The 23,142-nt window shown below is 40.8% G+C and overlaps 1 protein-coding gene across 4 annotated transcripts; it reads left to right on the forward strand.

Annotated features, from left to right (window-relative positions):
• The first annotated feature begins 9 nt into the window (after window positions 1-9).
• GPS1 (G protein pathway suppressor 1) lies at window positions 10-20,363 on the forward strand. 4 transcript variants are annotated; one of them, XM_081955956.1, is made up of 14 exons: window positions 10-165; window positions 6,305-6,397; window positions 7,951-8,132; window positions 10,451-10,615; window positions 11,537-11,672; window positions 11,958-12,035; window positions 14,013-14,073; window positions 14,340-14,425; window positions 14,673-14,767; window positions 15,236-15,341; window positions 16,132-16,212; window positions 16,343-16,480; window positions 18,053-18,187; window positions 19,301-20,363. In XM_081955956.1, the coding sequence occupies exons 1-14, from the start codon at window positions 133-135 to the stop codon at window positions 19,373-19,375; spliced, it is 1,464 nt and encodes a 487-aa protein (XP_081812082.1). In that variant the 5' UTR covers window positions 10-132; the 3' UTR covers window positions 19,376-20,363. The 4 variants fall into 4 exon arrangements, with proteins under 4 accessions (XP_081812082.1, XP_081812081.1, XP_081812080.1 ...); XM_081955955.1 differs by lacking the exon at window positions 19,301-20,363 and adding an exon at window positions 18,762-18,930; XM_081955954.1 differs by lacking the exon at window positions 10-165 and adding an exon at window positions 2,339-2,506.
• The last annotated feature ends 2,779 nt before the right edge of the window (window positions 20,364-23,142 follow it).

Here is a 23,142-nt window from a genome sequence, read left to right on the forward strand (position 1 = left end):
GAGAAGAGAACAGGGGCTACGGTCCCTTTAAGGGCTTTACCTGTCGCTGGCTTGACCCGGTTGCGTAAGTGACCCGGACGTGGAAGTGGGAGGGGAGGACGTGACCCGGAGGTGCATGGTGCCAGGGTCAATATGCCGCTACCCGTCCAAGTCTTCAATTTGCAGGTATCGAGGAAGTTTCGAGGGGGTCGCCTCGGGGGGGCGGGCGGGGGGAGGCCTGGCCGCAGGGCGTGTCTTGCGGTGGCTCGAGGCGCAATTCAGGCGGCGGCGGGAAGGAGGCTGCCGAGCGTCTCCTCCGGTGGGATCAGCCCATGTGTTATTTTGGGAAGCTTCCCCCCGGCCCCGGCTGCCTCCTTCAGGAGGGGAGGCGGCGGAGGCAGGCGGGAGGGAGGCAGGGGGGCCCTCGAGCGGCGAAAACAGATCCGTTGCCCCGAGGTCGAGCGGTTGGCCGCGGCCGTGGCCGCCGGATGGAGAGGCCCTGCCGCCCGGTGCGCTTGGCTCTGCTGCTCCCCTCTCTTCCCCGCCCAACCCCCTGCGCTGCCCTCCTCTCCTTGCTCTTCATTGGGATCTCTGTGTAGACGCGGTATTAGAGGTGGCCTCCTCGGGGACTGTTTTCCAGCCGAAGGGTCGGTCCGGAGTTTCCCACTACACGTACGGGCTGAGAACCCTTAATAGGCATTGATAAAGATAAAGAGGGATAGGACAAGAAAGTGGCCCTGGTGATGCTACCTAGTCTGGTAATGAAACGTTCAGAGGCTAAATTGAAACAAGGTTGGAGAGAGAAACCACTGCCAAAAAACACTGAATATACCCCTGTACGGTTTAAACAGAGCAGTTGGGCTTCATTTGAACGCTTTTAGGTTTGGGGTGTGTGTGTGTGTGTCTGTTTTTGCCTTTATTATTCCTTCCTCCCAGAATTGTGCCATGATACTACAGTATAAGTGGGAGAAGTAGATATAAATGACTTGTCACAATCCGCTGTCTGGTCCTACCCTAAATACCACCGAAAAGGAATTATACTCTAGCACCGTTTGCATAAGGGGCGTGGTAGCTCAGTGGCTCAGATGCTGAGTTTGTCGATCAGAAAGGTCTGCAGTTCAGCAATTCGAATCCCTAGCTCCGCATAATGGAGTGAGCTCCCGTTACTTGTCCCAGCTTCTGCCAACCTATCAGTTCGAAAGCATGTAAAATGCAAGTAGAAAAATAGGGACCACCTTTGGTGGGAAGGTAACAGTGTTCCGGGCGCCTTCGGCATTTAGTCATGTCGACCACATGACCACAGAGACGTCTTTGGGCAGTAATGAGCACCACTCCCTAGAGTCTGGAACAACTAGCACATATGTGTGAAGGGAACCTTTACCTATACCTTTACAGTTTGCATAAGGAAGAGTTGTGTGATCTCCTGGTTATGAAATGCAATGCCCCAGCAAGTTCTGCTACTCAAAAGTTGGAATAAACTGGCACACTTTTTTGTGCTCTTGTAATTGTGCATTTGCTTCTGGAGATTTTAAAAAAATATCAAAATGATGTCTGAAATGTAGTGAGAAATTGAAGTACCAGTGAACAGATATTTGGGCAATCAAATTCTATCTCCTATGTCGGAAACTTCACAATTGTTGCTGCATTAAGAATAGTAGAATCGCAGGACAGAAATAAGGATGGAGAAACTTTTGCATCTTTCTGTCTCCTTCCTGGTTACAGTCCTCTGCCCAAAAGTTCTCTTTTGTTTCTCAAAGGTTTTTTTTGGCTTTCTGTTATTGTTTTTAACTGATGACCAAAACCAACATCCTTGAAAGATGACAACAGAGGGAGGAATTTGGATGTTCAATTTTCTCCCTGATCAGTGTCTCTTAAAACATTTTCCTTGCCACATTAAGGAAATTAATTTTTAATTTTTAAGTCTTAAAAATTAAAAAAAATTTGCTTTCCCCTCCCCAAAAACCTTCCTCATCTTTCTTACTTTAGAGATGCCATGTATTTTTCCAGCTTCTCTAAGGGCGTCATGGAAAGTTTTCTGCACACAATTTCATAATTGCAGTGTCACAAGTTGCATGAAATGTATCTGTTCTGATTTTACTATTTATAACACAGGTTTTAGGAAATTGTGCATCCAAGCCAGTGGATTTGACATTTGTTGCTTGTTTAATGTGGCACATAAATGCTAATTCTTTGTAACTTTAAGATGGATATTAATAAAGGCCTATGTGAAAGAGAAAGAAAGCCAGTTCATATTATTTTAAGCCTACCATGAATTATAGCTGTTTATGACTGCAGGGGCATTAACTTCCTTTCTTTCCTTTAGCAGCTGGCGAGCTCTGTGTCAGGGCGAGGGGGTACAGAGAGTCAGGACAGGATGAGGGATAGTTCAGTTCCAAGCTCAGCTTCCTCGTCAGTGACAGATCTATACAACACTCCCCGCAGCAGTAGGTCAGACCTCTTCCTCCCAGGTACATCTGGAGACTTCAGCCTGAGTGCCTGCTTATCAGCCTGCACCCTACTTTATGAGGTATCTCAAAGGAGAAAGCACTCAAGGATGTCTGAGTGAGAATGACTTAAGTTTTATCAACATTAAGACATATTCTTCTCTTTTAAAAAAAAACAACCCCAAAACAAAATCCCTTCCTTTCTCTGAATTGGATGCATTTCAAATAACAAAGGGTTTTGTTACATGCTGTTGAGCTGCTAGCAAAAATATTTGTCTCCCATTGTCTAAGAATAGTTGAAAGCGTGCAGACTCGAAGCAATGGGTGACAGACTATAATTTTCCATAGCAGTTGTATGGCTCTACTTTGTTGTGTATGTAATTTATGTATTTTAAACATTTTTCTACTTTTAAGTAAGGGAGTTAACACAACATTGAATTATCTATTTTCTTCTTCTTAACAAATGTCATTACTTAAAATCAAAACAATGGACATTAACACAACAGCAGGATTACCCAACTATACTAAAGCTAAGAAAACTGCAGGACTGATTTGGGATCCCTTGTTTCATGGTGGGTGGGAGGGAATGCACAGATGAGGTACTGGCATGAAGAAGGCTGTCTCTTTGGAAATAATTTGCCATCTTTTATTGGAATGGGGATAAATGGTCCAGAGACTGCATATGGCTCCTGTATTGTTTTGCTTGGTTTTTAATGGCCTCCAGAGATCACAGAGGTGAAATTTGGCAGCAAATTGCTGAGTAATAAAGCACAGTATTCTAATCCTTAGAAATAAAAACAGTGTATGCAAAGAGTACAGTCTAGCAGGAACCAGAGGTGGTCCTATCGGTTTGGACTGGTTTGATTGAACTAGTAGTGGTTTGGCAGCCTGGGTCACTGGAACCGGCAGTGACCCAGGGCTGCCATGCCCGCGAATCAGTTCTCCTATGGGACCGGCATCTTGATTTTTGGTTCTGCTCATGCACAGAACAATTGTAATTGCACAAATTTATTGTTTTTTTTTTCTTTTTTTAACATTGTGCGCATGCACAGATCTATTTTTGTGTAAATGCGCACCCCTGGCAGGAACCCTTTCTGCAATTCTCAGAGACTCCATAGAATGGGTGAAGCCAAAAAGCTAGGCCCTTTTAGATCTATTTTGAAAAAGCTGAATGGCTTTAAGGACTGAAATGACTGCCTTACAATATTTCATCTCTTAAAACTTCCGATCATTCTTTTGAAAATTGTACTTTTTACTCTTCTGGGTTTTGAAGTACGCCATTAATATATCATCATAGTTTAGTACTGTACAGTCATGGAACTGACAGAAGGAGGACTCTTCGTAGAGGGCATTGGATGACCACTCCATGCATGTTGTCATCCTGATATTGCCCTGTCCAATTTGACATTCAGACATCCCCAAATTAAAAAAAAATAGTACTTTGCCATAAAAAGCTTGTTTACAAAAGATGGGCACTCAAAAAACAAAGTCTAAACAATCAAGAGGATTCATAGGTAAACAGTCTGCCCTTTGTATATGTTCAGATACCCAACTTTAATCATAAAGAACTCAAATTATGATTTCTTCTAAAAAGACTATCCTCTGAAAGAGCACATTTTTTCTTATGCAAAGAATGCAGATTCTCAATTGGAAAAACCTTGGGCAATTCAAACGGTTTTGAGTAAGACTTTGGAGAGTTTAGGCTAACCAGACAAGACTACAGTTATGAAACCTGTAGCCTTTCATATGTTGCTAGGCTAGCTGCTTCGGTCCTAATCTTCCCAACTAGTGGATATTTCTAATGGCATTTGCAGAACTTTAGGCTGCCAATCTGCAATTTATCAAGATAGATTGACCAATGATCTGGCCCTGATACTATATCTTCAAATGTTCATATAAATTTGGTAGCTCCAATGTCTGCAAATGGGGTAAATTTGAAGCCTAGGTTTATCACTGTTTCATTATCCAGACCATTTGGGGCATAGGGTTAATTAAAATACCCTACGAGGATTCAACTTAGGTGAATGCCATAAACCTTGGGTGGGTTCAGGTAGCTAATTTATAATCACAGAAGGGTCTGTGAAATTGAACATTTTATTGTCCAGCCTCTTCATTTATCCTTTGAAACAATAGGGTCCAGGTGAAAAGTCACAATAGTAGTATTTATTTCTTCAGTTTATATAGCCATCCATCTCACCTAAGTGACTCTGGAAGACTCACAACATTATTTCTTCACATAAGAACATACTTAGGATCTAATGGCAATAAAATTTTCTTTGGATCAAATATTTTAAATCTTTCTTTGTGAGGCTTATGTCTCAGCAAAACAATTTTCTAATTAAAGGAGATAAAATATCCTTCATATGCTGCTTAAAATGACAAGCTCTTAAACCCCCTTTTGTTGTTTTACAATTAAAAAAAGGATTTAGAAATAGAGGAATCTGTTAAGGATGCATTGCATATATTTTGTACAATGAAGCATTTGCCTCTTGATTCACCACGGTCTTTGGGTTGGGGCACGGGGTTGCCCTGTGCTGTTATAAATAAAGCGTGCAACCTATTACATCATATTCAATCCCTGCTTTCACACCACAGAGGAAGATGGGTAATGGGTAGGTTGTCATGCTATAAAACTAATTTTATTTAATTTCACATTGGTAAATGTCTAATTTCCAAGAAGCCTAGATTCTCCTGAATCTTTTGCCTTCATGTCCTTATGGGCTTTCTAAAGGAATTCAATTGGACGGAATATAGAGTATATAAAAATGGATCTTTGATATGATCTAGGGAGATTCCTGATACTGATGTCCTTTAGATCAAGATTACACCAAATAAGTGTGAAAGATGACATTTGTGGAGCATCAGACATGGCTTTAGATCTAATTGTGCTTTTGTCACGGTTCATATTTAGCTCCCTTTGGTATGAATAGTTTTACTTTTCTTTGCATTTTAGTCGTCTTTTTGAAGTGTGTATGCTTGCCTGATTTATCCATAGTGTATAACTTTGTACATTTTCATGTATGGAATTGTAAATCTGCAGTTGCTCAGGCCATGTAAAATTACTGCTCTTTGTTTCAGTTGTTGAGAAAATTCACGATGAGGGCAATCTTCCCCTCTCCCAAAAAGTTTAAAAGTCCAGGCGAACTCCCTGAATTGTCCACTTATAAATCCAGCCCTGATCCTGGATAATGAATTATTGCAGAATAACAAAACAACACAACAATAATTTCAGACTATTATTTCATGTTTCAACCTTGGCAGTATTGTGGAAATAACAGTATATTCAGTACTGTATAAGGTATATGTGCTCTTGGGTTTGGCTGAAAAAAATTCATAAAGATTTAAGTTGATTTTCTTGTTAACAATTATTTCCATTCATTATGAATGAAAATAAAAAGTATGCCTAGAATTTCCTATTGAGTTATATGAAACAATATAAAATTACATAATAAGCTGACAAGTAAGAAAAATATCCCAATTTAATTTGCTAAATTCTGTTAATTTCTTTCCCAGTATAACATTGTTCTATTTGCTTACCATAAGAACAAACTTTGTAGACATTGATTTTGTGTGTGTGTGTGACACACACACACACACACATACGTACATACACTTGGTTCAAATTGAGGGGATTAAACTGGTTTTTTTTTTGTTCAGAAAATGGTTAGTTATCTCTGTTTTGTTATTGAGAGCAAGGAAAAGGGAGGGTGGTATTTCTGGCAGGCCTGGAAAACAACTTTATGGAGTGAAAATGCTAAGCTGTAGCTGCACTGCTTAAATGTCAAGTTCAGCTATACTTGCTGATTCCTGGGAATCTTTTCCTTGGGGCTGGGACGTCAGGCTCCTCATTTCTGTTTCACTCACATGCTCTGCCGTTACAGGGTGCGGTAGAGCCCATGCAGATTGATGTAGATCCCCAAGAAGATCAGCAAAATGCACCTGATATCAACTATGTGGTGGAGAACCCAACTCTGGTATGTGCTTGAGGGCAAAAATGACAAAGCGGGCTTCTTAGAATTGCCTTCCTAAATCTAGGTTCTCCATTAGTCCTTACTTTAAACAAATGGTACCTGTTTATTGTTTTACTTGTAACCTTTGCTTATACATAGAGGAAAATTGATTTATATTGTCGGTTAAAATGGCAGGCGAGAAGGAGCTGAATCACAACTGCTAGAAACTCTTTCACATTGTGTAATGAAAACAGTCCACAATTTTCCTCTTCTTCTGTTGGTAAAGTGTCTTTTGAGTGAAGGTCAACTATTGGAGACCTTATGAAGATACCTGTGTTGCTTTAGTGGCACCAATAGGGAAATAGGTTGCCATTGCCTTCTCCCAGGATGTTTTTTCAGCTTCCATTCTTATAAATATCAGCCATCTTAGCTTTTTGAGACTGGGTGGCGTTATCTGTTTGTTATATCTCATACAAATGCTTGAGTTGTCAGTTTAAAACAAATTCTTATATTTAGGTAGTGCTTTTGATTATAAACTTTACAATAACCCTGTAAAATAGGTCAGTATTAACCCCATATTGGAAATAAAATTACCATTGTCTAGATCAGTGGTTCTCAACCTGTGGGTCAGGACCCCTTTGGGAGTCAAACGACCCTTTCACAGGGGTCGCCTAGGACCATCGGAAAACATATTTTCGAAAAAATACAGAAAATATAAAATAATCTTATGGTTGGGGGTCACCACAACATGAGGAACTGTATTAAAGGGTCGCGGCATTAGGAAGGTTGAGACCCACTGCTCTAGATGAACTTCATATCTATTGCCTCAAGGGAGCAAAATTATTACTGTGATAACTGTACCTCCTAGTTCTTCCTTCTCTGCTCTGCAGTCTTGGGGAGTGTCATCATCATATGAGCTTTTTACAGTATAGAGGTTAAGAATGTGGCTAAGACTAGAAAAATCTTAGCTCAAGTCTATTCATCCTTAACCACAAATGCTGACCGGCATTGGGTCAGTCATTCTATCTCAGCCCACCATAGCTCACAAAGTTGTGGGAGTAAAATAGGTACTGTATTGTTTTACTAACTTTCTCAATAAGCCCAGTTATTACTTTTTTTTTCTTTTTGGAGATAAAAAATGATATAGCGTGATTATCATCCAATGCATTACTTCTACAGAAAATGTTGATGCATAGATACCTGTTCTACTTATTACCGAATATAGCAAAAATTAATCAAGTGTACAATTTGGATAATTGTCATTAAGAAACAAAAATATCAAGGAATAATTCCTGTATTCTTTAGAATCTAGAGCAGGTGTGTCAAACCCATATCGTCAGGGTACTGTCTCGTGACGTATCAGGACTTTTTCCCCCTTCGTTAAACCGGGTGTGGGCATGGCCAGCACCTGATGTATCCACCCCTCAGGCTGGGAGTTTGACAGCCCTCATCTGGAGCTAGCAATCCTCTGGGAACTCTATGGCTACTCTAAATTTCTTGGACTAAAAATATAAGAGGCCTAATAGTTGGGCTAGTATACACTATCATCTATGATCTCTTCATTCCGGCTGGAGCAGGATCTGGAACAGTATGCAGCAAGTTACAGCGGCCTGATGAGGATTGAGAGATTGCAGTTCATTGCTGACCATTGCCCACAGCTGCGAGTGGAAGCCCTGAAGATGGCGCTCTCATTTGTCCAAAGAACATTCAATGTGGATGTTTATGAGGAGATTCACCGGAAGTTGACTGAAGCTACCAGGTAATACAATGAAGTAGGGTCTTGAGAGGCTTCTTGGGGATGCATAGTACTAATATATATATATACCAGTAAGGGTATGGCTAGCTGATGAGAGCTAATTAGCTCGAAATAGATCTATACTAGTCTCCCTTTATTTATTTATCAGTACAAATATAACACACACACACACACACACACACACACATATATCTTTAGTTGACTGACTTTGCATCTATATCTATAACTATATACCTATGTCTGCCTGCCTGATTGCCTTTCTTTCTTTCTTTCTTTCTTCCTTCCTTCCTTCCTTCCTTCCTTCCTTCCTTCCTTCCTTCCTTCCTTCCTCTCTCTCTCTCTTTCTCTCTCTCTCTCTCTCTCTCTCTCTCTCTCTCTCTGTTTGTGTACATACACACATAGAGAGTGAAAGAGACAGAGAGAATGTTAGTGACCAACATACATAATTACAGTTAAATATAATAAAAGCATTAATAGAAATATGAATGATATGAATTAAGTATTGCACATGGCATTATAAACATTGTAGCTATGAAATCTATAAAAGTAAGCCTTTCAACTTATGAAAGTTTTAAAAAGATTATTCTGGTGTTTTCAAACTAACCTTTATACAAATGTGCAACAAAATATGAAATGTAAATTATCATTTCTAACACAAAATCTAATAGATATAAAAAACTATGGCATAAATGTCAAACAGTACTCCCTGAAATAAACAATTACCCCTTTTTGATATCTGTAGTTAATATAGCAAAATTTAAAAGCATTCAGTGAGATTATATTCTGCCTTTTAGACAATGGAAACTAAAGATTAAATAAATCTGGATCCTCTGGAGAATTTGCTAATAGCCCACATAAATATCCTTATAAAAGGAAGAGAGCTCAGAAGAAAATGAGCAGCCGTCTCACCATTATCCATTCTGGGCAACATTGTTCATTGTAAGATATTCTCTTATACTTCCAAGTCAACAGTTGATAAAAGATTAAGTTGTGCTAATGTCCTACCTTATCTATATTTAGATAGACTGCAGTCAGTCTGTCTAAGGTATTTATTGGCTGTACTGAAATTTGAGGGTAGAGCACTTAAGTTTTCAATTAGGGCTATTACTGCCAAATTTCATTCCCATGGACATTTTGCACTACCATGTGTATCAGTGGTGGGTTCCTGCTGGATCGCACCGGATCGCGCGCGCTCCCTTTCAGTGCTCCACCTGGCTTGCGCGCTCCCTTTCAGCGCTCCACCTGGCTTGCGCGCTCCCTTTCAGCGCTCCACCTGGCTCTCGCGCTCCCTTCCGGCGCTGAAACCGGAAGTACAGTTTTGCCCGGCCCTGGCGAAGCAACGACGCCTGTCTGCGCTCCACCAGCTCGGCTGGGAACGGAGATGTTTCCTCAGCGGAGCGGAGCGCCTGAAAAGTCTTTTCAGACGCTCCGCTCCGCTGAGGAAACATCTCCGTTCCCAGCCGAGCTGGTGGAGCGCAGGCAGGCGTCGTTGCTTCGCCAGGGGCGGGGCAAGACTGTACTTCCGGTTTCAGCGCCGGAAGGGAGCGCGAGAGCCAGGTGGAGCGCTGAAAGGGAGCGCGCAAGCCAGGTGGAGCGCTGAAAGGGAGCGCGCGCGATCCGGTGCGATCCAGCAGGAACCCACCACTGATGTGTATATATAAAAAGTAGAAACCCATGGGAGAGGCCCCCTTTTAGCCAGATGACTGTATCTAGGTGGTTATCTTTTTTACTCCAGCTCTTGCATATGGTTTGAAATTCTTCTTTACATCCTAACAGCCATTTGTTCACCCATTAGAAAGGGAGCTCTTTCATTTGCTTTCTGGTGTTTTGATGAACTAAGCATTAGAATCAAGTGTATCTGAGAATGTTTGCTGTTTAAATAAAAGCTTACCATAGCAGGGAGATAGAATGTAGTTAGTCAAAGTCAGCTTTTGATTGTCTTGGCTCTTTGTTTAACTTCTTTGATTAATTCACAGATATATTGCTATTCCTCATTCAAACCGTGGAACAAAGGGATCTGTCTTGTTTTCTATCTGTAGTAGTTTTCCTATATATCATTAGTTTTAGTTTCCATCAATCCATTCAGCACTGCATGTGGCAGTGCATTATAGAAGTTCTATATATGAGTCGAACGCCGTTTCTGAGTTTAGAGTTCATCAAAATATCAATATTGTCTTGAGCCAATTGATTGTACTCCTAATGCATTACTATGATCCTTCTCAATTCTTGTCGATTCTGGCAGTAGATAGGTTGTTCTATCTGTAGGTAACAGATGATTCTGTGTCCCTGTACACTTTGTGTATCTACTGTTTTCGTTTCAGAGAGCTGCAGAACACACCTGACGCGGTCCCAGACGGTGGGATAGAGCCCCCTCCTCTAGACACAGCATGGGTTGAGGCTACACGCAAAAAAGCTCTTCTCAAACTGGAAAAGTTAGACACAGATCTTAAGAATTATAAAGGAAATTCAATCAAGGAAAGCATCAGGTGACACTAAGGACCTTAACAATGAAAACAAAATGCAGTTGGTAGTTACACATTTGTAAAGCTAATCTAAGAAAAACATTTTAAAATGTAATCTGCAATCATTTGATGGGCTGTGTATGCTTCAGATGACACGTTCTTGAATTTATTATTTACTGTTTTCCGATACATGTTGCCATGGAATAAAACCATGAAGGAATCTTTGTGTAGAATATGCTACACATTTCCTATTCACATGAAAAACCTTTCCATAATCTGTAGTCACAGATCATTTCTCAAATGTGTCTTGAGAAAGAAAATTGAATGATTGAACTGCTTTTCACTCATTCCCAAGAATTGAATAAACAGTTGGCCCACCATAATGTCCCTCCTCTGTGAACCCTTCAGAAGGTTGTGGGAAATATACTATTTTTGTTCTAAACATGTAATGTGTGAGACACATCCCCCAATATAATTTTTCCCTTCGGTGACCCACATTTTTCCTAATGCGGCTACTGCTTATTCCCACTCTCAGATTTTGCAGTGCATGTATCTTGCACTCTTCGCCATGTAGTATACCTTTGTTGACTTCGATAATGTGCATAACAGTTTGTATTCCTCAGCAACGGTGGGCATTATTCATGGTAGCTTATGAATACTTTTGCAAGGAAATAAATGTTCAGAAGAGGCTATGGATCTGTTTAGCAATGAAACACAGTGGACTTTGTAGTAGAATACTAAAAAGCATAATCAAGAAGCATACTTGATCCTCATTTTTAGTTTTCTATGGAAGTGTTGATGCTAAGTATCTGCCAGAAATAAATAAGAACGTTCTTTGCCGTGTGTAACCCTGTAGTTATACCTTTTGGAGAAAGGCCAACCGTGTTTAGGGTAATGTGTTTCTGTTGCATAGTCATTTATAGCTGACATGTACCTGCTTTTTAGGAGAGGACATGATGACTTGGGAGATCACTACCTTGACTGTGGAGACCTCAGCAATGCCCTTAAATGTTACTCACGAGCCCGTGATTACTGCACCAGTGCAAAACATGTTATTAACATGTGCCTCAATGTTATCAAGGTAAACAGCCATTTATCTCAGCAGTTCTTTATTCGGAGAGGGGAGACTAAGTATGGTAGAATCTAATCTCTGTTCAGAATAGAGCTTTTTTCCCCAATTCATAATTAACTTATAAACCTTCCCATCAGTAGTTTTCACGAGGCCTCATTGTGTCAGTAATATTAGGCTACCGCAACTCCCCCTAAAAGGTGTCTCTTTTCACAATTACCTCTTTTAATAGGGGGACAGAATAGAACGAGTCAGTTAATGGGTTGCTCAGCTACGTCTGGACTTGTTTCTTTGCAGGTCAGTGTTTATCTTCAAAACTGGTCCCACGTCCTGAGCTACGTGAGCAAAGCAGAATCCACGCCAGAGATTGCAGAGGTAATTAACTCTTCTCCATCTTGCCTGTGGCAAGACATTCCAAATGATAGAGTCAAGTCACTTTCCCAAGCAAATGGGAATTTGGAAGTAGCCATATGCTAGCTAGATCATGCTGATTCCTTGTTTGACTTTAGCTGCCCTGTTTTGATCTCCTGATAAAATATAGTCCTCTATAGTACCTTTGTGGCACTGTGTACTGTTTTAAATTGTAGAAGGATTGTTAAGAGCTATTTAATTAACAATGAACTTGGAAGTAGACATGAGGTTCAGATTCCCCTGTGAAAAGAAGCAGAGATTCCATTTCCTCATTGGCTTACAGGTGAAACTTGAAAAATTAGAATATCGTGCAAAAGTTCATTTATTTCAGTAATGCAACTTAAAAGGTGAAACTAATATATGAGATAGACTCATTACATGCAAAGCAAGATAGTTCAAGCCGTGATTTGTCATAATTGTGATGATTCTGGCTTACAGCTTATGAAAACCCCAAATCCACAATCTCAGAAAATTAGAATATTGTGAAAAGGTGCAATATTCTAGGCTAATGTGTCCCACTCTAATCAGCTAATTAAGCCATAACACCTGCAAAGGGTACCTGAGCCTTTAAATGGTCTCTCAGTCTGGTTCAGTAGGAATCACAATCATGGGAAAGACTGCTGACCTGACAGTTGTGCAGAAAACCATCATTCACACCCTCCATAAGGAGGGAAAGCTTCAAAAGGTAATTGCAAAAGAAGTTGGATGCTCTCCAAATGCTGTATCAAAGAACATTAATAGAAAGCTATGTGGAAGGGGAAAGTGTGGAAGAAAAAGGTGCACAAGCAGCAGGGGTGACTGCAGCCTGGAGAGGATTGTCAGGAAAAGGCCATTCAAAAGTGTTGGGGACTTTCACAAGGAGTGGACTGAGGCTGGAGTCAGTGCATCAAGAGCCACCACACACAGACAGATCCTGGACATGGGCTTCAAATGTCGTATTGCTCTTGTGCACATGCACAGTGTGAGGTTTCCACAGTCTGTGTTGATTGGGGGAGCCATGTCATCTGCTAGTGTTGGTCCACTGTGCTTCATTAAGTCCAGGGTCAACGCAGCCGTCTACCAGGAGATTTTGGAGCATTTCATGCTTCCTTCCGCAGATGAGCTTTATGGGGATGCTGACTTCATTTTCCAGCAAGACCTGGCACCTGCCCACACTGCCAAAAGCACCAAAACCTGGTTCAATGACCATGGGATTACTGTGCTTGATTGGCCAGCAAACTCGCCTGACCTGAACCCCATAGAGAATCTATGGGGCATTGAAGAAAAAGATGAGAGACATGAGACCGAACAATGCAGAAGAGCTGAAGGCCGCTATTGAAGCATCCTGGTCTTCCATAACACCTCAGCAGTGCCACAGGCTGATAGCTTCCATGCCACGCTGCATTGAGGCAGTAATTGCTGCAAAAGGGGCTCAAACCAAGTACTGAGTACATATGCATGCTTATACTTTTCAGAGGTCCAATATTGTTCTATGTCTAGAAGTCTAATAAACTAAACTAAACTAAACTAAACTATGTACAATCCTTGTTTTATTGATTGCATGTAACATTCTAATTTTCTGAGATGGTGGATTTGGGGTTTTCAGGAGCTGTAAGCCATAATCATCACAATTAAGACAAATCACAGCTTGAACTATCTTGCTTTGCATGTAATGAGTCTTATCTCATATATTAGTTTCACCTTTTAAGTTGCATTCCTGAAATAAATGAATTTTTGCACGGTATTCTAATTTTTCAAGTTTCACCTGTACGTGTTAATGTGTTGTGGACACAATCCCTATTTAGAGCTTTGAATGAATCCATCTGCCTTTTGGATGGACTCTTGATCCGTGCCCAGGGAAAAGAAATAGAAAAAAGAACTGCTCCCTCAGACAAGCTTAATGGAACGAATTAGCTGAAATATTATTGCTTATCGATTGATTTTCCCCTCCTCCCTGTCTAGCAAAGAGGAGAACGGGACAGCCAGACACAGGCCATCCTTACCAAATTGAAATGTGCCGCAGGTGAGAAAATGGTTTGCTTCCTTAACTGATATCGTCCTTAGTGTTCCTGGGAAGGGTTGTGTCCAAGCAGTGCAATAGATTAGCAAAACGTTCCAATTTGTTTTTCCAATATCTGTCCCAATGTTGTAACTGCAAAAAGCTCCCCAAGTCAGTCTCTATTCCTAGAAACTATTATTAATTTAAGAGGCTTAGGTTTCTACGTGACCTCCAGCCTTCTCTTTCTTCTGATTCATCTGCACAAAAGGGTAACTTAATCTCATTCTTAGGCTTGGCTGAACTAGCTGCCCGGAAGTACAAGCAGGCAGCAAAGTGCTTCTTGTTGGCCTCATTTGATCACTGTGACTTCCCTGAGGTGAGGATGTGGAAGAGATGGGAGCTGGCAAAACAGTGGGGTTTAATGTGGAGAAAATGGCACACACGAGACCACATGTCCAAGCTAAATCTGGAGAGATCAGCTATTTTTCCCCCTTGTTTTTTTTTTTTTCCTTTGGGTGGGAGGCACCTCTTCCTTTCCTTGGAAATCTAGGGAAAGGATTCAGGCAATCTTGGCTTCTTTATCTCTATTCTTTAGAGGCTGTCCCTTCTCTCTTTTTCCCCAGCTGCTCTCTCCTAGCAATGTAGCTGTATATGGTGGACTGTGTGCACTAGCAACTTTTGACCGACAAGAATTGCAACGTAATGTCATCTCCAGCAGGTAAAACAATCTGTGGAACTTTGATGATGAAATAAACTAAATAATAATGGATATGTTAGTGTATTTATTGATGGGAGCAGACAAATGGCAGGAGTGAAAGAGATTTAAGTAGTCTCCCTCATCTTGTATCCACCATGTTCAATTTTAAGTTCTTCTGATTCCTTTTCCTTGGTCCCGATAGTCCTCAGCTTACAACTGGTCAATTATGGTCATATGTCAAGGACTACCTGTAATTTTAAGAAAGGCAGGATGAAGAATTATAGACTTACTCACATCTGGTCCAGATTTTAGACAGTCATGCCTTTCCACTGCCATGCTCTCTGGCTCTTTAGACAGCGGTCACTCACAATCTTGTAGAAATGATCACACAATCAAAATGACTTTTCCATTGAATAGAGTTAGCCCTCTTTGAAAGAAACATAAAAGATGATTCGACTTTGGGTTGTGCGACTCCCTTTGTATCTACAGCTCCTTCAAACTGTTCTTAGAGCTTGAACCCCAGGTTCGTGACATCATCTTCAAGTTCTATGAATCCAAATATGCTTCATGTCTCAAGATGCTGGATGAGATGAAGGTATGTCCTAGAGTTTTAGGGTTCCTCAGTAGGTTTTGCAAAACAGTTGCAACATCATTTGAACTCTTGAGGACCCTTTCTTAACCTGGTAAAGCTACTCTTGTCTCAGAAGTATCAGAAAGCCTGGCTTAGGAAGGGCTAAGCGAAAGACTTCAGAGATAACATCAGGTCATTGTGTGTGTGTGTGTGTGTGTGTGTGTGTGTGCAAGAATTTCTCCCCTTCTTGCACATTAACCTTAACTACACTGTTTCAGTGTGTTCAGGTAAAATGTTCAAGCTACTAGATATTAAGCTCAATCTGAAAAATAGAAAAATACGTTATAGCTATGTACTGTTATAAATACACAGATTCTTATAAAATATCTTTTTTAAAAAAACAGGAAAAAAAGCAAACAAATGTTGCTAGAGGAAAAGATTGTCCATGAAAAACCATTAGGCTGAAATTGTACTATCTTGAGAGTTAGTTCAGATCCATCATGTGTAAGGGACGAGACTGCCCTGTTCGGGGGGGAAACAAGGAAACAGTTAATAGTTTTGGATATTCACTCTATTGCTATTACAGTTATTTCCAGTTCTCCCAGATTAATAGCAAAATAGTAGAAAGAGATTAATGGATGTTATGGTAACTCCAAAGGAAATGTGGCAGTGCCTTAGTAAATCTTATTAGGTAGATTCAGTGTTTTTTTTTTTTTCTATTTACTACTAACATTTTGCAAACTATAGAAATGATTGTTTTATAGAGCAAAGCTTTGGAAAGCTTTATGTCCATTCTTATTGCTGTTCTGGACAGGATAACCTACTACTGGATATGTACCTGGCGCCTCATGTGAGAACACTTTACACCCAGATACGAAACCGGGCCCTTATCCAGGTAACTGTCTTTACCCGTGGCTGCAATTGTGACTTTCCTTGGTTCCTTCCTTCTCTGAATGCAGTGCAGAGTCACTCCCCGTATATTTCTCTGTCTCTTTCTCTCTCTTGACTTCTCCCTTTATTCCCAGTATTTTAGCCCCTATGTGTCAGCAGACATGCGCAAGATGGCCACCGCTTTCAACACTACCGTGGCAGCTCTGGAGGATGAGCTCACTCAGCTGATCCTAGAGGGGCTAATAAATGCCAGAATAGACTCCCATAGCAAGGTGAGTCCCAGTCGTACAAGTGGTCCTAAGTCTCTCTGGCCACTGCTGAAAGCCAATGGGTAGCTAGAAAGAATGAACTTAATTGTTTGTGCATAGTAATTATGCCATTTGGGTAATCAGTTGGGCCCCACAATTGAGCCCAACATTTCTGTTGGTAAGGAAGGCCGCTGTTAAATGAGTTTTACCCCATTTTACGACCTTGCTTGGCACAGTTGCTAAGTGGCTCACTGTAGTTGTTAAGTTAGTAACAAGGTCATTAAGTGAATTTGGCTTCCCCATTGACTTTGCTTGTCAAAAGGTTGTAGAAACTGATCAAGGACACTGCAGCCCTCATAAATACATGCCATTTGCCAAGCATCCAAATTTTGATCATGTGACTATAGAGATGCTTTTGTGGTTGTAAGTAAAAAAAGGTCATAAGTCACTTCTTGGCTGTGAGTTGACAAATACCTGCAGTCTAGAATATTTTAGCCAATTATAAGAATTTGGATACTGTAGACAAGGTATAACTCCTAGTTACCCAGCAACTCTGCTTCGGTTTTAAGTAATTATTTAAAGGAAAAAAATCATTTCTATGTAAAAAGAATTCAATTCTTTTGTCTTTTAAATTTTCAGAAGATGCTTTTTGCTATTTAGAGTAAAGTAGAGTAGAATAGAATAGAATAGATTAGAATAGAATAGAATAGAATAGAATAGAATTCTTTATTGGCCAAGTGTGATTGGACACACAAGGAATTTGTCTTTGATGCATATGCTCTCAGGGTACATAAGGAGAATAAAATACATTCATCAAGAATAAAAAGATACAACAATTAGCGATAGTCAAGGTTGCTAATAAGCTATCAAATCATATTAGTAAACAAATAAAAACAATATAAATTGAAAGATACAAGCAACATGGTTACAGTCATAAGTGGGGAGAGATAAATACTAGCAAGGAAGAGAAGAATAATAGTAATACAGTCTTAGTAAATTATTTGACTGAATTGTGGGGATGAGGTGTTAAGTAGAGTGATGGCATTCGGGGAAAAACTGTCCTTGTGTCTAATTGTTCCGGTGTGCAGTGCCCTATAGCGTCATTTTGAGGACAGAAGTGGAAACAATTTATGTCCAGAATATGAGGGATCTGTAGATATTTTCACAGCCCTCTTTTTGACCCATGCCATGTACAGGTCCTCAATGCAGATTGGTAGCCATTGTTTTTCTGCAGATTTAATTATCTGTTGAATGTTTGGCTTGTTTGATTGCAGAGCCAAACCAGACAGTTATAGAGGTGCAGATGACAGACTCAATAATACCTCTGTAGAACTGAATCAGCAGCATTTTGGGCAGTTTGAGCTTCCTGAGTTGGCACAGAAAGAATATTCTTTGTTTTGCTTTTTTGATGATGTTTTTGATGTTAGGTGTCCATTTTAAGTCTTGAGATATGATAAAACCTAGAAACTTGAAGGTCTCTTTCATTTCCCTCAACAAATACCAGAGGGGCTTTTGCATTTTGTTTCTCAGACATCATTTGCTGCTCCTCTTCATCTCTGAATTGTATCTCCCCTATTACTTAATCTTATTCTGTAGATTTTGTATGCCAGAGAGGTTGACCAACGCAGTACTACCTTTGAAAAGTCCCTGCTCATGGGAAAGGAGTTTCAGCGTCGCGCCAAAGCTATGATCCTACGAGCTGCTGTCCTGCGTAATCAGATCCATGTGAAGGTGAGCAAAAATGGGGGGGTTTGCATCTTCATGAATCAGGATCAATCAGAAGTTGGTGTAAATATAAATGAGGGCATTTGGACTGAGCTGTTGAGCGGAACCAGGGCAAGTAGTTCCTATGCATCTCCTGAATGACTTCAGCTGATGCATAGATATTTGAAGGCCCCAAGCAGGTTAGATAAGATACTTTCTTAGAAACATTATTTCAGTACAGATTTTGTTGCGGATGTAAGAAGAGCCTTGCTGCATTAAGCCTAAGGCCTTTCTAGTCAAATTTTCTATTCTGCAATAACCAAACACACCCATCCACTTGTGGACCTCACGTCAATAGCCCTTTTTCAATGTGGCTCCCTATAAATTGGGAGGTAAGAAACTTTGCTTCTGCCTGCTGTGCAGATTAACAGTGGTGGTCACTCCCTGAATCACTCTAGCTCCACTTAGAAATGTTAGGTTTGAATCCATTGTACACGTGGTAGCAATGAATGTCGTTGTTTTATTATATATTATGCACAGAGCTTCCTGCAGCAGGAAGTGACAAAATGAACATAATCCAAAAGTGGATTTTTCTTGGCAGATCCACAGGGAAGATGAAGGAAGAGAAGAGGGCTATGCGAGGCATTTGAAAGAAGCGGCTGGGAACGGCTTTTGAAGTAGTAGTGTGACCCTAGCAACAGGCATAACTGCTTGAACTATTCAGAGGAAGAGGGCTTTGCTTGCTCACATTACGAAACCCTTCTTTCAAATTTTTTTTTGCCCAGCCTTAGAAGAGACCTTCCTGCTTGGGGGCCCTAAGTCCTCAGTTTCTCTTAACTGTGTGTTACACTTTGTGAGACACCCAAAAGATGGGGTTCTTTTACCGCTGGTCCTTTTTTTTTTCCCCAAAGGAGTAAAACCATGTCTCTCCATGCTATCTAATCTTTTAGTCCCTAATTCTTTTTCCATTCACCTGGTTTTGGCTCCCTGGGGGTTTCCTTCACTTGCCTGCTGGTGTGGCAACTTGTGGGATGGGAGATGAGCTCTTTTCCTATTTGATTGCTTACTGGGCCTTGGGTCTCTCTCTCTCTCTCTCTCTCTCTCTCTCTCCCTCCCTCCCTCTCTCTCGCCTTGTTACAGTCTCCTCCACGAGAAGGAAGCCAAGGTGAACTCACTCCAGCAAACAGCCAGTCCCGGATGAGCACCAACATGTGAAGCTCTCTGAGCCAACAAAAGACTGTCCCTTCCCTCCCTGTCCCACCTACCCAGGGCCATGTGTATCCAGTATCCACAACGTCAACTGTCCCTTGGTGCCTTTTCAGACTCTCTGGCTGTGGGGGGGGGGGGAGGGAGGGCTGCGCTGGGGGGCAAGACCGTTGAAGGCAAGCTTTGAGAGAGTCTGAGAACTCCTTTTAGAACAGACAACGTTTGTCAGGTGCAGCCCTTTGAGAATATGCAAGCCTGCGAGTGCTGGCTTCATCCTATCCTTCCCGGGGGTTTCCTCACAAACAGAAGCTGATCTTGGTTTCATTCGGCTGCCAAAAGAGCTTTGTTGTTTTTGTTCAGTAAAAGATAAAAGTAGCATGAAACTGGAGGACCTGTGTGTTCGTGCGGAACTCATTTGTACGAACGCATCGTCTCAGACCCCGAGAGTCTCCCTTGGACAGCATCACAGGAAAACAGGCATCCTTTCCCTTCATTCACTTCAGGGCTGGTTTTTTTTTCCATTCACCTGGAATCGGCTCCATTTTAAGCTGTTCTTCCTGTTTGTTTTTTTAAAGTGTGCGCTCTGGCTTGTTTTCACATCCCCAGACCTCAGATGGCTAGCTGGTTCCTTTGATAATCCTTGCTCCAAATGGGATGGGGGAGGGAGGGGAAACACATGAAATTGTCTCCCCCTGCACTTGGGCAGGACTTGCCTGGCTGCCTGCACTACTACTTTTTAATTTCCTTCGTAACAAAAGGGGTGTGTGGTTACAGACCTGACTCCGATTGTGTTGCGTTAACAAGTGTAAGTTGAGTGTTTGAGTGTTCCACAGTTGCTTACATTTGGGGCGCTTCACTGGGGTTCGTTCCAAGGAAGCAGTTACAAATTTGGATTTAACTCTTGGCCAATTTATCTACTTTTCCCAGACACTGTTAATGTTGTTTAGTTTAAAGCCACATTCTCTCCTATGCATTAAAAACATAATTGCAATGATAACTGCAGATCTGAGCATTAATTCTTGCTCTCCTCCACAAACCTTTCAACTCAATTATCCTCTAGTACAGATATCCGAAGGGTGCAGTTCCGAAATTAAGGATTGCTTGAATTACAATCCTAGATGATACCGAACATGTCTTTTTGTGGACCCTTTAACCTGAGTGTTATCTTATCATGCCATTTTTATAAAAGTATGGAAAGAAATCGGTGAGACGGGTGATCCATATAATCTACGTAATTTGATGGGAGCTTTACAAGTAGTACTATCTGGTATTTAATATATTTCGATGCAAAATATATAAAGATTCCTTACCTTTCTTAAAAGAATCCATATGCATTTAGTGCACAAATACTTTGAATTTTCCTCATAGATATCAAGGCAGTGTGTATATATAATATGACTTAAAGGCCACTTGAAAACAAATAGTAGGCAAAACTAATGATGAAGATAGCATAATGTAACAAATAAAGCGCACCATTACAGTAAGCAAGATTAAAATAAACTGCCTAAGCCAAATGAACAATTTTAACCCAGTATTGGAAAAAAAAAGATGACTTTGCAGTATACAAACCTTGACTTTTCTTAATCTGCTGAGTCATTACATTATGGGTCAAGTTAGGGAATGGTCCTTGGGTTTCTTAAATCAAATGTTAAGATTTTCAGAATCTAAACAAATTAAAAGATTTCTTACTTCTGTTGCTCACAAACACAGTTAAAAATGAAATTGCAATCCTTTCCCATTATTGTTCCATATGGGTTGGTCTTCTGCACTACTTGAGAAGCAATTTTTGAAGTAGTTGTATGGCTTAATTATTAGTAGATTTAGCTGCTGCTATTACTTTTGCTACTTTTGTATTTTTTGTTAGAAGATATTTCACTCTTCTGGGGGGTTTTCCCCCTTCATTTTATAGTTCTCTCTTTGGTCTCTAATAGATAGCATTCCTAACAAAATACAGGTAGTCCTGAACTTACAACAGTTCGCTTAGTGACCATTCAAAGTTACAACGGCACTGAAATAAGTGACTTATGACCACTTTTTACACTTAGGACCATTGCAGCATCCCTCTGGTCACGCGATTTACATTCGAATGCTTGACAGTTGACTCATATTTATGATGGTTACAGTGACCCAGGGTCATGTGATCCCCTTTTGCGACCTTTTGACAAACCAAGGCAATGGGGAAACCGGATTCACTTAACAACCGTGTTACTAATTTAACAACTGTAGGGAGTCATTTAACAAAAGTGATTATTAGTGTTATAAGTGAGGCAAAGCTCTCAACACATTTCTCACTTAGCAACATAAATTTTGAGCTCAGTTGTGGTCATAAGCTGAGGACTACCTGTAGTTGTTTTTTGAGGCAATGGGTAAGGTACAGTCTGATTAACAGGACAAATCGAGTCTGAAGGTACTTAACCATAGGACTGGATGGGAATCTATAAGAATCTGATGGGTAATAATATACTCAGTACAATAAGGAAAGATCCAGTGCATATTGTTTTCACGTCTGTATGGCTGGCCAGGGTTATTTATACTGAGCAAACCTATCGTTCTAATACGTTTTCAGCATCTTATGTCACTGGTATAGCTTGATGTCCTTTCATAGGCATGGGAGTGGTGTTTTTAATGCAGCACCACTTCTGGATAGGAAAAGGGCTATGAGAAACAGACGGTAACACTGAGAATATTACAGGTAGTTCTCGACTTATTACCACGGTTGAGCCCAAACTTTCCATTGCTAAGCAAGGCAGTAGTTAAGTGAGTTGCACCTCATTTTATGAATTTTTTGCCACAGTTAAGTGAATTGCTGAGTTAAGTGAATCATGCCATTGTTGAGTGAACCTGGCTTCCCCCATTACTTTGCTCGTCAGAAATTGACTGGAGAGGTTATACACGGTGATCACATACTTGGGGACTGTAACTCTCATAAATATACCATATTTTTTGGACTATAGGACATACCGGAGTATAAGACGCATCAAGATTTTGAAGAGATACATTAAAAAAAAAGTCTTTGCCCTCCTCGGCTTCAGGGATTACTCTGCAGACCTACCAAACCCTCTGTACACCCTGCTTTTTTGTGAAAAACGGGGCGTGCAAAGAGTTTGGGAGGCCTGCAAAATGTTCCTGGAGGCCAGGGAAAGCAAAACGTGGAGGTTTGGGGGGATGAAAAACAGGGTTTGCAGAGGGTTTGGGATGCCTGTAGAGTGCCCTTGGGGGCTGGGGACAGCAAAAACGAGCAAAAAATGGGGCATGCAGAGAGTTTGGAAGGCCTGCGGAGTGCTGGGGACTGGGGAGGGCAAAAACACCCCCATTTTTGTGAAATATGGGCCCGTCATTCTCTCATTTTTGCCACCCCCAGCCCCCAGGGACACTCCGCAGGCTTCCAAACCCTCTCCGCGTCAATTTTTGCGAAAAACAGGATACGTGGGACAGGGTTTACAGGCTAAAAATGCTGTATTCAGTGTATAAGACACATCCAGATTTTCTTTTTGGGTGGGGAAAGATGCGTCTTATACTCTGAAAAATATGGTATATTGTTTTTATTTGTTTACTAGTATGATTTGATAGCTTACAGTAAAATACAGTATGTCATTTTGATTATGTGCCCATGGGGATACTACAGTGGTCATTTGTGTGAAAACTGGCAATAAGTCACTTTTTTCAATGCTGCTTTAACTTCAGTCACTAAATGAATGGTTGTAAGTCGACAACCTGAACCTAGTCCTTTTATGTGGTCCCATTTTAAAGATTTCCTGGCTTATAGGAAGACAGAT

Source organism: Natrix helvetica (assembly GCF_964273705.1).
Source record: "Natrix helvetica genome assembly, chromosome: 1".
In the NCBI taxonomy this organism is placed as follows: domain Eukaryota; kingdom Metazoa; phylum Chordata; class Lepidosauria; order Squamata; family Natricidae; genus Natrix; species Natrix helvetica.